Raw genomic sequence first — 12,321 nt, 5'->3', positions numbered from 1 at the left:
GCTGTCTCCCCCAGCACAGTCTCAAGACCATGGAGGAAATTCCAGGAGACAGGCAGTTACTCGAGGAGAGCTGGACAGGGCCGTAAAAGGTCCTTAACCCATCAACAGGACCGGTATCTGCTCCTTTGTGCAAGGAGGAACAGGATGAGCACTGCCAGAGCCCTACAAAATGACCTCCAGCAGGCCACTGGTGTGAATGTCTCTGACCAAACAATCAGAAACAGACTTCATGAGGGTGGCCTGAGGGTCTGACGTCCTCTAGTGGGCCCTGTGCTCACTGTCCGGCACCATGGAGCTCGATTGGCATTTGCCATAGGACACCAGAATTGGCAGGTCCGCCACTGGCGCCCTCTGCTTTTCACAGATGAGAGCAGGTTCACCCTAAGCACATGTGAAAGATGTGAAAGGGTCAGGAGAAGCCGTGGAGAACATTATGCTGCCTGTAACATCGTTCAGCATGACCTGTGTGGTGGTAGGTCAGTGATGGTCTGAGGAGGCATATCCATGGAGGGACGCACAGACCTCTAAAGGCTAGACAACAGCACCCTGACTGCCATTAGGTATCGGGATGACATCCTTGGACCCATTGTCAGACCCTATGGCGGTGCAGTGGGTCCTGGGTTCCTCCTGGTGCACGACAAAGCCCGGCCTCACGTGGCGAGAGTACGCAGGCAGTTCCTGGAGGATGAAGGAATTGATACCATTGATTGGCCCCCACGCTCGCCTGACTTAAATCCAATAACACCTCTGGGACATCATGTTTCGGTCCATCCGACGCCACCAGGTTGCACCTCAGACTGTCCAGGAGCTCAGTGATGCCCTGGTCCAGATCTGGGAGGAGATACCCCAGGACACCATCCGTCGTTTCATTAGCAGCATGGCCCGACATTGTCAGGCATGCGTACAAGCATGTGGGGGCAATACACAGTACTGAGTACCATTTTGAGTTGCTGCAATGGAATTTCAGCAAAATGGACTATCCTGCCGCATCATTTATTTCACTTTGATTTTTTCGGGGTGTCTTTGAATTCAGCCCACTGTAGGTTGATAATTTTCATTTCCACCAAATGATGTGGCATACTTTCATTCCTAACACATTACCCAGTCCATACCAGTATAGATATCCACCATGATTTTTTTCCCCATTGAGATCTGATGTGTTTTCAAATTGTTTCTTCTATTTTTTGGAGCAGTGTATATATACATATATATATATATATATATATATATATATGTGTGTGTGTGTGTGTGTGTGTGTGTGTGTGTGTGTGTGTGTGTGTGTGTGTGTGTCTGTATTATGTATGTATATATATATGTATGTATATGTATGAATATATATATATATATATATATATATGTGTGTGTGTATGTATGTATATATGTATATATATGTGTGTATATACATATATGTATGTATGTATATATGCGTATATATATGTATGTATGTATGTGTATGTGTGTATATACATATGTATGTATGTGTGTGTATGTATGTATGTATGTATGTATATGTATGTATATGTATGGTATGTACATATATATGTACGTATATACGTATATGTATGTATTTATGTATGTATACATACACATATATATGTGTGTGTGTGTGTATACATATATGTGTATATGTGTATATATACATATATATGTATATACACACATATATACATATATATATACACGTATACATATATATATATATATAGGTTTGGCATCTTTGCTTCTCCATAGGAGAACAATAGATCATGCTACAACCTATCACTCAGGACATCAAATGAAGCAGAATTAGTATTCTCTCCTAACTAAATGTGACATTCAAGCTGTCACCGATTCGGTAGTCCACTAGCTGGGTGTAGACTGACAGAGGCACCATCATGGTGTTTCCCTGTTTGTGCGACTTATGGACATGTAAAGCAATAACTACACCATTGTAAAATGACAGGGTACAGAGCAACAGGAGCTCCCAGTGTTAATTGGAGCCTTATTAAATGCCCATCATGCTCTGCACCCATGACAGATGTGTTTGGGTAAATATCACGGCTCTCCCTCTTTTTGAAGGCGCTCTCCACCTTTGCTGTTCACTAGATACTGATCTTCAAACCAGCCTTGGAGTGGGTGTGCTTCGCAGCTCATTAAGGGGCTGCAGTGAGATGGCTCTGAAGCTCATCCCAGCTCATTTATGACAGGGTTTGACAACAGGAGTCCCAGACAGACTTTTGAGGAGGCAATTGTGGAAGAGGTATGTTTGCACAGTGGGGGAATAGGGAGGTGAGTGGGAGAACGGGGTGGAGCACACACTGCCAGTTCAGTAGGGGAGATATCAACCTGGCATCAAACACCACAGCACATCAAAACAAGACGCACGCCTCCTCCGCTCGTCTCACACTTTATCTCCCCAGCCCTTTCTTTTCTCTGTGTTATCAAGGAGAGAGGCTGACATCGCCCACTCCCGCTAGGAGGGGGTGATGCAAAAGCTCTCTAGTCTCCCCTCTCCCACTCGTGATGGGCTTGGCACGAGAAGAAAGAGAAGTGAGTGCCATGTTGGGAGAGAAAATGGTAAACCCTCAGTGTTACAGATTTACATTATGACATTAAAAGCCAGGATTGCTGGGGGCCCTTGCCAATATGGTGAGGGGAGAACGAGAGAGGCTTTAGTTTTTCTGTGCCAGCTCCCTGTCTTAAAAATGGCAGCCTCATCCAGGGCCTGTCTCCTCTATTCTTGGTCCTTGGTGGTTTTTTTCAGGGACTTGAATATGATGGCTCGGACCGCAACACTGCTATGATCTTTCTAGTGAACTTGTCGCTTATCATAGCACCATTGATGCTGTGTTTTGGGCAATTAATTAATTAATTTCATTTATTTATTCTTAGTCTACAGGTCAGAAACCATACGTCTTACATCAAACATCGGTGGTTTTCTTACAGTTTTAATGTTGGCACCTGATTTTGATTTAGTTTTTATCTTAGTCTGTTTGTATTGTATTAGTTTCGGTCCGATCTTAGTAACTTGATTGTTGTTAGTTTTATAGTATAGTGGTTGAGAGACATTTTAGTCTCATTTTTGTCATGCGTTTTTAAGTTTTATATCGCCTAAGTATTTTGAGGCTACATTTGTCGCCGTCTTTGATGTGTTCAGTTACTATCGTTATACGTGTCATTTTTGTGTATGGTGAGGTTAGCAGTGTTGCCAGATTGGACGATTTTCTGCTCAGTATAGCACTACGAAAACCTAAACTATATTACAGAGGTTTTCAAACTGTAAGGTGGTGCAGGACACTTGACGGAGAGGAGCAGAGGGAGAGACATGAGCCAAAAAATACTATGTGAGTTGAAAGGGAAAGTTGCAATGCCAGTGTTCTGAAAGAAATGGGAAGTTAATTATTGTGGTTTACTCCACAAATCGATCTACAGTTCCAGCAGAAGCAGTGGCATTGATGCATTGCTCATGGAGGACATTAAGGGAGGCTACTTTAAAACCCTTAGCACCCGACTGCAGCAATTTGTGTCAAAATCGGAGTCGTAATTCAGTCAATTCTGAACACAGACATGATACACATATTTTTAGATTAAGTGTGACCTACACTTTCCAAGGATATCATCTCCAATGTCCTTAAAAAACAAACATCCATAAATCCTCTACTTATGACTCCAAAGTTTTCTTCAGAATGAAAGTAATTCATTGTTAGTTGTTAGTATATCCCATAGTACATAGCAAACAGGAACTGCTAAAAGCTCATTTGACATACTTGTCAAATGTAATTTAAACAAATATATATATATATATATATATATATATATATTCAAGTTGTAGCCCACAGCATAACACACTGAATCCATGGTAACATTATACTTCCTGTTTCTTGTAAAAGTTTACATCCGTTCATACAGTATAAGTAAAGACTAATGTAACATTATCCAAAAGACTGTAGAAAAAAATTAATCATTTAAAAATATAGAATGAAAGTCTTCTGAATTGACTATAGGTTGCAGTGAGCAAAACTTTTGTCACACACTATAGGATGTGCTAAAAAAATTTCAGCTCTGTAGGATGTATAGGCGATTTTCTTTCTAGAAATTTTGATTCAGTGTAATAAGCCATGCCCACTTTAATTAATCATTACCAAATTTTATTATTTATTTATTTTTGCATCAACTGAATCATGACCCTTGATTGTGCAAACTGAATTTCGTAAGAATCCATTTAGCCAATTAAGAGATATAAACGTGCCGCATTTGTGGCACCCCGAATAGGTTAAGCAAAATTCGCTTTAATACGTAAGCTTAATGAAAACTCAAGAACATGTGTCTCGAATTTCAGGCTGATAGGTCATTATCCTCATGAGTAAAATTGCAACGGATTGACAGATTGATCTAGGCCAAGATGTTTTCAGGATAATTGCGAAAATATAAATTTGACTATTACCGCGCCATGTTGAGCTCAGTGTGTTGTCATTTTATGTGCCTCAATAGTGGGTTAAATTTCCAACCAACCTGCCAGTCTTGGTGTTCCTTAGCCTACAGTTTTTGCTACCTTATCACTTTTACCAGAGAAGAAGAATAAGAAAAATAATCAGAACAAAAAAGAAATAGGTTTCCCACACCTTCAGTGCTTTGACCCTTAACTATACTGATTATGAGCTCATATTTAATTTAAAAAAAAAACCCTCTCCTAAATGAAAATTAAAACATTTGGCTACTTTTACGACGGTTGGGCAGGTTCCAGTCTCTAATTCGGTTACTTTTTGTTTGTCCAAACTGACAACATTGGAGGTTAGTGGAAAAGGCACTTTTTACTTGTTCTGAAAAACAGCATCCATGTCCCTCTGCTCTGTGGTAATACAAAAGACAGACTCTCCTCAGTAAACCCAGTTATCATTACGAACTCTCTCTGTTTTAACAGAATTGCTCTCTCTCTTTCATTTGTGCTCACCTATAATTACCATAGCTACCTGTGCTGTCTACTGCAGAGCAGTGAGTAATTCAGAATCTGAATGTTGGACAACAATAATAGTTAAATTTCTTCAGGGAACATCTAGAGGAAGATTTAGATGGTTGACTGTCAAGATTAATCCTGAAACTCACTCATTCCTTCTGATAGCAACACGAGTTGTTATAACAGTTGTTTTGTTGCCACTTCTTGTCTAATTCTCAGTGGATTATAGAAAAATTAGTCCATAAATGTGTTTCTTCAAAGAACGTCACATATCATTACTGACAGACACTGAATGTTACTGAATGCAACATGCTTTTTATTAACAACAGTGCAACAGGTCAAGCTGCTAAATCAGCATCTGAACAAGAGACATTTTGGGCAGCAGAGGAAACTGTTTCACCAATCAGGAGCTACAGTGTGTGATTCCACAGATGCCTGCAGACTTTGCATTTAAACAGTAATTAATTAATTTGGCCTTCCAGTTGTCTTTCAAATTGTCATTTAGTTTTAATTCTTTAATAAAAGATGTAATAGATTTCATCATAGTTCTCATTTTCAGAGGTTACTTATTATTTAATTTAGTTTCCAATGGTCTTGTTTTTTTCCATAAATATTATGTTGTCAACCCTTTAGTCTTGTCAGAACACAGACTCTGGTAATCTAGTATGATCAATAACTGCATGTCATGATTTTAAAATTAAGGAGCCCCTGCCAAAGAAAAGTGTTGATTTCTTGATATTGGTACAAAATGTGTGTTGTTTTCAAAAACCAGTTGAAATGCTCTTTAGGTATCCTCAATCTTTTCTGCCTTCTGCTTGTTCTGTCTCTCCCTCTTATTGCCCTCCTTCTCTGTCCCTTCCAGACTCTTTCCTCTTCATTCTGCATCTGGTAATGCTTTCAAGTCATCCAAGGCAGGGAAGAAAGGCCACATTTACATTGGTTGAACACAGTTTGTTTTGGTCAACTCCCAAACCTTCTCCCCTCTCTTTTATGTGTCCCTCTTCGTGGTCTTTCTTTCTGCCTATCTGTTCTCTCCAAAACTCCAAAATAGAAAAAACATGATTTTCTAAATGTAATTGTTGTATTGGTGGTTGAACTATTCCTACAGTGAGAGTACTTCACATGAGATCAGATGGAGGTAAAATATTTGCTTCATCAGTATGCTAGTCGGCAAACTGAAAGAAAGACATTGTAGCATTTCATTCACTTGTCCTGGTGCTCTATGTGGGTGGGATCTGCAACCTGTTTGACACTGCTGGTGGCCCCAAAAGTGAGACAGACTCCCACCCACCTGGTACAGCAGGGGGAAGTCCAGTGAACGCACCTATTGTTTTAACTTCAAAGCCCCCTGCTCAGTGTCTACAGGGAGTAAGCCTCTCAGCCTTTCCCAGCAAGAGGCCTTTTTTTTGGACATCAGTTCCTCATCTCACCAACTTCTGTCTTTTTGAGGAAACCTGTTGACATAATACATTCCCTAGCCCCTTACCCTAACTTCAACCATCACAACTAAATGCCTAACCCCAACTCCCTACCACTACCCTAAAACTGATCCTCTAACCTGAACCCTAAAACCAAGTCTTAAAATGCCTCCTAAAATGTCCTCACTTTCCCAAAATGTCCTCACAAAGATAGAAGTACAAGTACACACACACACACACACACACACACACACACACACACACACACACACACACACACACACACACACACACACACACACACACACACAGAGAGAGAGAGAGAAGGGGAGAGATGAGTAAACAGCCTGTTACTACAGGAGAAGAAGCCAGCAGTGTTGCTAAGGGAGTAGATTTATTTTTACCCAGCCAGTCTGAGCCCACTAGTTATGGGGTTCTGCTCTATTTAACTATGATTATGCATTTGTTAATGTAAGCACAGTCAGGAAACAAAAAACAAAAAAGCAGTTTGAGTTCTCCACTGATAAGCTGATTAATCTACACAGTGTTCCTTCTGTCTCACTTGAAATCATGTACTAAGGGATGTCACTTAACAGGATTTTAAGGATTTACGCTGAGAGAAACTGACAAAGAAACATCAGCTCATCGAGTGGTTTCCAACTGAAGCATGTTTAGATTTTTTGCAGAAGAGTGGCAGCAGGTACCAACAAAAAATGACTTTTTGTGATTAAGTCTATTTTTTAAAAGCAATTTTTAGTCATGTAAATTTTAAAGTTATTAAAAAAGGCACTGAGCAGATGAAAACATACAAGACCATCTGCTGTATAATCAAAGCAATGTAAACACCTTGCTTAGCACATGTGAATATAATCCAAACCTCTTTTATAGCTATATACAGTAAATACCAAAACAATGGGTTATTAGAACAAAATAAAGTGATGGTTGAAGCAAATTAACATCCTGAAAGGAATAAAAGCAAAGTAAAACAAAAATCTATATGTAATTAGTTGTGTCTGTAGTGAAAACCAAGATACAAACACCAAAGGAAATCTGTCCCAGCCACTGTTAAAAAAACCAAACCCCACAATTTCAATCACATGTCACCAGTCTCTTTCCCAAAAGCAGACCACTTCTCATTGCTGCCAACTTCTGTCTTGAAAAACATTTTTTTTACAGTTACTTTAGTTCTTATAGCCAGTTTTACATCTAACATGTGTCTTGGTGACAAAGTTAAATGTACATTTTTCTAACAAATACATTCAGGTTTTGGAATGAATGTTTTGATTTGTTGTTGAGTCCTAATCTATCATACCCCACCCCCAGTTACTATCCAAAAACTCAATTCCAAAAGCACAGTTGCCTTTCCTTGTCAGCATATTGAAAATAATATGAACTCTCACCCTGTCATCTTGGATATGATCTTATCTATCCAGACTTTATTTGCCAACCTACACTTTGATCAGACACTAACGATTGTTAGTTGACTGAAGGGATTGTCTTAACCTATTTAGCCCAAACACTTCTTGCTTATCATGTTATTTAAAGATACCGTTTTGGGCAAGTTTTTGACCACTGCTGGTGTTTTGATGAGAGGCTGCCTATTTTGTTTGTATCTTGATACACATCTAATGTGATACACATTCCTGCCAACTGTTTCACATTATACTCATGATTGATAGTTGCACATGTTTTAAGAGGAAGGAAATGTTGGGCCTCAAGGACAATGCATCATCTGACACATTGGTACAAGTTGCATGTAATTTGTTTGAGCAGTTTCAATTGAAGATGGAGCAAGGAGCTTGTTGTCATAGTAAGGACCATTACTGCATCCCTCATAGCTGCCTACACGCTACAGAGGTAGTCAGATTTCCTGGAACCGTGATGAATACCAGTTATAGGGATGCCCCAGTCTGATTAACAACCAGTATCGATATTGACCTCATTAAGTCCAGGTCACACTAGAAAGCAATACAGTAAAATTAATCTGCGCGTGAAATATTTGGTTCTAAAAGCTTGGGGACATAGCAACTACTCACAGGGCTAGCTGGGGAACTGCTGTAGCCGGTCAGGCACAAATGCTGCCAAAGCTTCTCTCTATTTTCTCTGTACTGTAGTAGACTGCTATTGGTCAACAGGATGATTTGCAGGACATAGTTCAAAAGAACTGGACTTGACGCAAAAAATTTGCGTAGACTTACTTCGCCCCCAGGAGTGAGCTTGCCTCGATTAATGCTCGACCTGCAAATACAGTGGATTGAGGTACTGAAATCAGGACTGGGGTGGAAAAGTTGGATCAGTGAATTACTAACCAGTTGTGTCAGATTGATTAAAAAAACATGAAGTAGAACTGCTGGAGCTGCTCTAGGAGCTCTCTCTGTCAGTGCTGTGAAACTCAAATCTGTCCCCGCCTTTGTTCAGAACTTGATCCAGGGCTGCTGCGGATGGCATTGTGCTCTGGGTTTGTGATGAAACAACACCACTAATTCTTCTTTCCGTCTCCTTCTCCTCAGGGACGTCATCAAGAGAATAGACCAGACAGAATTTGAGGGATTTGAATACATCAACCCCCTGCTGCTATCCACAGAAGAGTCTGTATGAAGGAGAGACGAGCTTCCTCCTTCGCCCACCTACTGTCTGTCCAAGCTGCCATCTCAGCCAAAAACCACTCGCTAGCCAACTCTGAAAGGCAAGCAGGACGAAGAGCAAAGGACAACGGGGAGGATGAACTCACTCTCTGGCATACTAAAGGCAAAGCAAACAGGAGCATGGGAGGAGAGTTTCCTTCCTGAACGATTCATATTGTTTTGTTGGGGTACCAAACTCTTCTTTCTTGGTATCTACAAGGAAAATAAAGACACAGAACGACAGGAACATTCCCTGTCGTTACATTGTCTTCCCCTTTTCTTTTTTTTTCTCCTTCGGCTTCATTCCTTTCTCCTGTCAGAATGTCCATCCTCATGTCAAAGCATGACTGGCTTTGTAATTTGAACAGAGAGCTGTTGTTAATTCTGTGCCTGCCATCATGAACACATTTCAACCCGACTCACATCCCTGGATGAATATGACAGTTCTGCTGAAGAACTTGAAATTTTATGTGCACTTTTTACTTTTTCTTTGTTAATTCTTTTTTTTTTTTTTAATTTCTTGTGGGGGGGGGCACGCTTCACACGAAACAAGAATGTACAATGACAAAGGAAAAAAAAATAAGTTATTATTGTATATTATATTGTAGGTAGTGAACCCAAAAATAACATTGCCTTTTTATTGATTCAAGTGGCACATTTTCATCTATAATCACAAACCTTTCTTTTTTTTTATCTTCTGTGATTTTCACAAACAGCCGGGGGAAAAATAGCTAACTGGGTGAAAACTTTTTATTTAAGAAGTGCCTCAAAGATCAAATTAATTACATTGTCTCTGAATGCACTTATCTCTTATTGAACATTTCTCCACCCATAATGGATTCAGCAGGTAAAGACCAACTGAATTCATGGCTAGACTCTGCCAGGGTTGGTCCAATCTGTTCAAATTTTGAGGGAAATCAATTCATTTGGAGCACAGTAGCCTGCCTCAGTCCTGACACGACTGAATCTTTTCATTTTTCCATGAATCAATTCAAATAATCAATGTAGAACTGACACATTCTTGTAAATGTGTCAGTTCTACATGTTAGCCAGCATCAGAAATGACTAAAACTGGTGGCAGTGAGAGACGAAACGCTCAAAGGCAAAGTTTGATGTATAGATATTTAATAGTGAAAACTGTGTCCTGTTTACCAAGAGTTTTTCCAATGCCAAGCTATAATTTTGTCCTCTATACAGTTTGGGATAAAAACCCAGTATACAGTTGTATAAAGGCCATGGCGTACTCGCTGCCGATCACTTTCTGGCAGCTTTAGAAAAACATTATATCAGGACTTCAGCTGAAAAATGAAGCAGTTCATTGGCTCTGGCCTCCACAGTGTGTACAGGCGTGCCGGCCGAGCTAAGATTCTTCCACACCAGCTGCCACTGCGTGACCATCTGCAGCCGGTTGAAAATATCATGTGACCGGTTGGTTGTTCTGTCTGGTGGAAACGTGTCTCCATTTCTATTTTGGGTTCATTGTGTGTTTCCATCTCTGCACTAAGGCTGACTTTACATGGTCCAACTTGGATGCAACTACAGCTGAGTGCCACTTAAATTGTAAGACTGTTCCTTTATTTATAAAAGCCAAATGAAATGACAAAAATAGTCTCTGTCAGAAATCATGTTACAATGAAAAATAAGGTCTTCAGAGATCCTGTAGCCTCCCAGCCTCTGAGTGGGCAGCCGGTGTACTTGTTTGACGGACAGCTGACAAGGGCACTGACACAATATAAACAAATTTTCACTGGTGACTGTAGTGTACAGGCAGAAACAGACAGCATTCTGTTTGCAGTGGTGTTGAATAATAAAAACCACAGCTTTTAGAATCAAGAATATAAAACTTCTCCAGTTAGGGTACTTATTTTTCCTTAAAGACACAGGACATTTAAATTACAGAGCAGGTATGCAATTTAATTTAAGTTGGACTTTAAGGGCAGATCATCATTACTTTACACACAGGAACCCTTCTAAACCACGGTTTCCCTTCACTCATATGTTTCATTGCTTTTGCACACGGAAAGTAATACAGTGCTTCTCTACTTATTTTAGTTCTCGTACTTCACACTTTTTTTATTGATATTTTCTTCCCCTCAGTTGAAGTAGGCTTTCCACTTACTGCTCCAACAGTATAACTGATTAATCCAGGAGCTGACCCATAGACAATAATTTTGACACTTGTGATGGGCATTTGTCATCATTTATAGAAATTTAAAGACTTAACACTAAATAACTTAAACTTAATTGAAGAACTCAAAAACCATTAGTAAATTATTGATCATGATAATCGTGAATTACAACCCTAGTTCAGTCACGTATGTGACTCAACTATACATGTGACGCATTTGATTGAATCCTTTATTCAACTAAAGTTGAACAATTGTTAAAGCAACAGTATGTGACCTTTTCCAACATTGTTTAGTTGAAGTATGATCCAAAACATACAGTATCTTAACATGGAGAGGTGTTCTCAGTCTTCTGTGGCCCAGACTCATTGAACAGCCTGGCGGCAGGGCAGAGATATTCCCTGCTACGGTTTTTAGCGAGCCTCGCCCTTCTAACCAATCAGAGGCGGCCATTGTCAGAGGTGGGCGTTACGGCTTTCACTCGTTACGTGAACGGACTTGTGGTCTACTACTCCTCTCAGACCGAGGCTTCAGGCTAGTATTAGCTGCTGGAAGACGTCGCTATGGCTGGCTCACAGGCTAGCGAGCTCCCGATTCCTGCACTAGCTCAGACAGCGAACGCGACGAGGATGTAGGCGGAGGGCTGGGTGAAACCGGAGCAGGGGGAGGGAGGGGTTTGCTTTCGAGTCTCATGGAAGTGCCAGCTCGGCTTCCAGAACCTGCAGCTTGTAGCTTTAGATGGGCAGTTTACGATGTAGCTGTGGATTACAGATTATCACTCTGGAGGTTAGTCAGAATCCGAACCGAGGGTTTTGCTCTTGACCCAGTTGTGCTTCTTCAGACTGGGTCTGAGTTTAAGAAAAGCTTTCACTCTTCATACGTACTGAGCCAGGCCGCAGGTCCAGGGGGAAAAAGGCACTAACGCTCCCGGGCTGCAGTCACGTGTCAGCACAACATAAAATTCATACCTGTCCATGTCTGAACGTTGCTATTGTGTACAGTCCAAAATGTAAGACCATGCGGACAAATGGGACTACGTCTGTGTATGCAGACACCCAGCGTAGTTTAAATAGAGCCGCATGTGCATCTGCTGTCTGTCTTTGGACTATATCCCTCCCTTAGTATCAGGAATAGGGCTGGTTAACGGAAGTCAGCACTGCACCACATGTATCTGTAGCAGCTGCTATTGAAAAATGTCAGGTATCAAAAGTTGACGCCAA

General features: G+C 40.6%; 1 protein-coding gene across 2 annotated transcripts in view; it reads left to right on the top strand.

Moving 5' to 3' along the window:
- prkcz (protein kinase C, zeta) overlaps positions 1–9,243 on the top strand; it is a 125,206-nt gene extending 115,963 nt beyond the window's left edge. For both annotated transcript variants that reach the window (XM_040152463.1, XM_040152464.1), the window contains exon 18: positions 8,862–9,243. In XM_040152463.1, coding sequence (XP_040008397.1) covers positions 8,862–8,949 — 88 coding nt within the window. In that variant the 3' untranslated portion in view covers positions 8,950–9,243. The remainder of the gene's footprint in view (positions 1–8,861) is intronic.
- The last annotated feature ends 3,078 nt before the right edge of the window (positions 9,244–12,321 follow it).

Source organism: Xiphias gladius, chromosome 18 (genome assembly GCF_016859285.1).
Source record: "Xiphias gladius isolate SHS-SW01 ecotype Sanya breed wild chromosome 18, ASM1685928v1, whole genome shotgun sequence".
NCBI classification, from domain to species: Eukaryota; Metazoa; Chordata; class Actinopteri; order Istiophoriformes; family Xiphiidae; genus Xiphias; species Xiphias gladius.
Note: the sequence above shows the minus strand (reverse complement) of the source record. Positions and strands in the feature narration are given on the sequence as shown.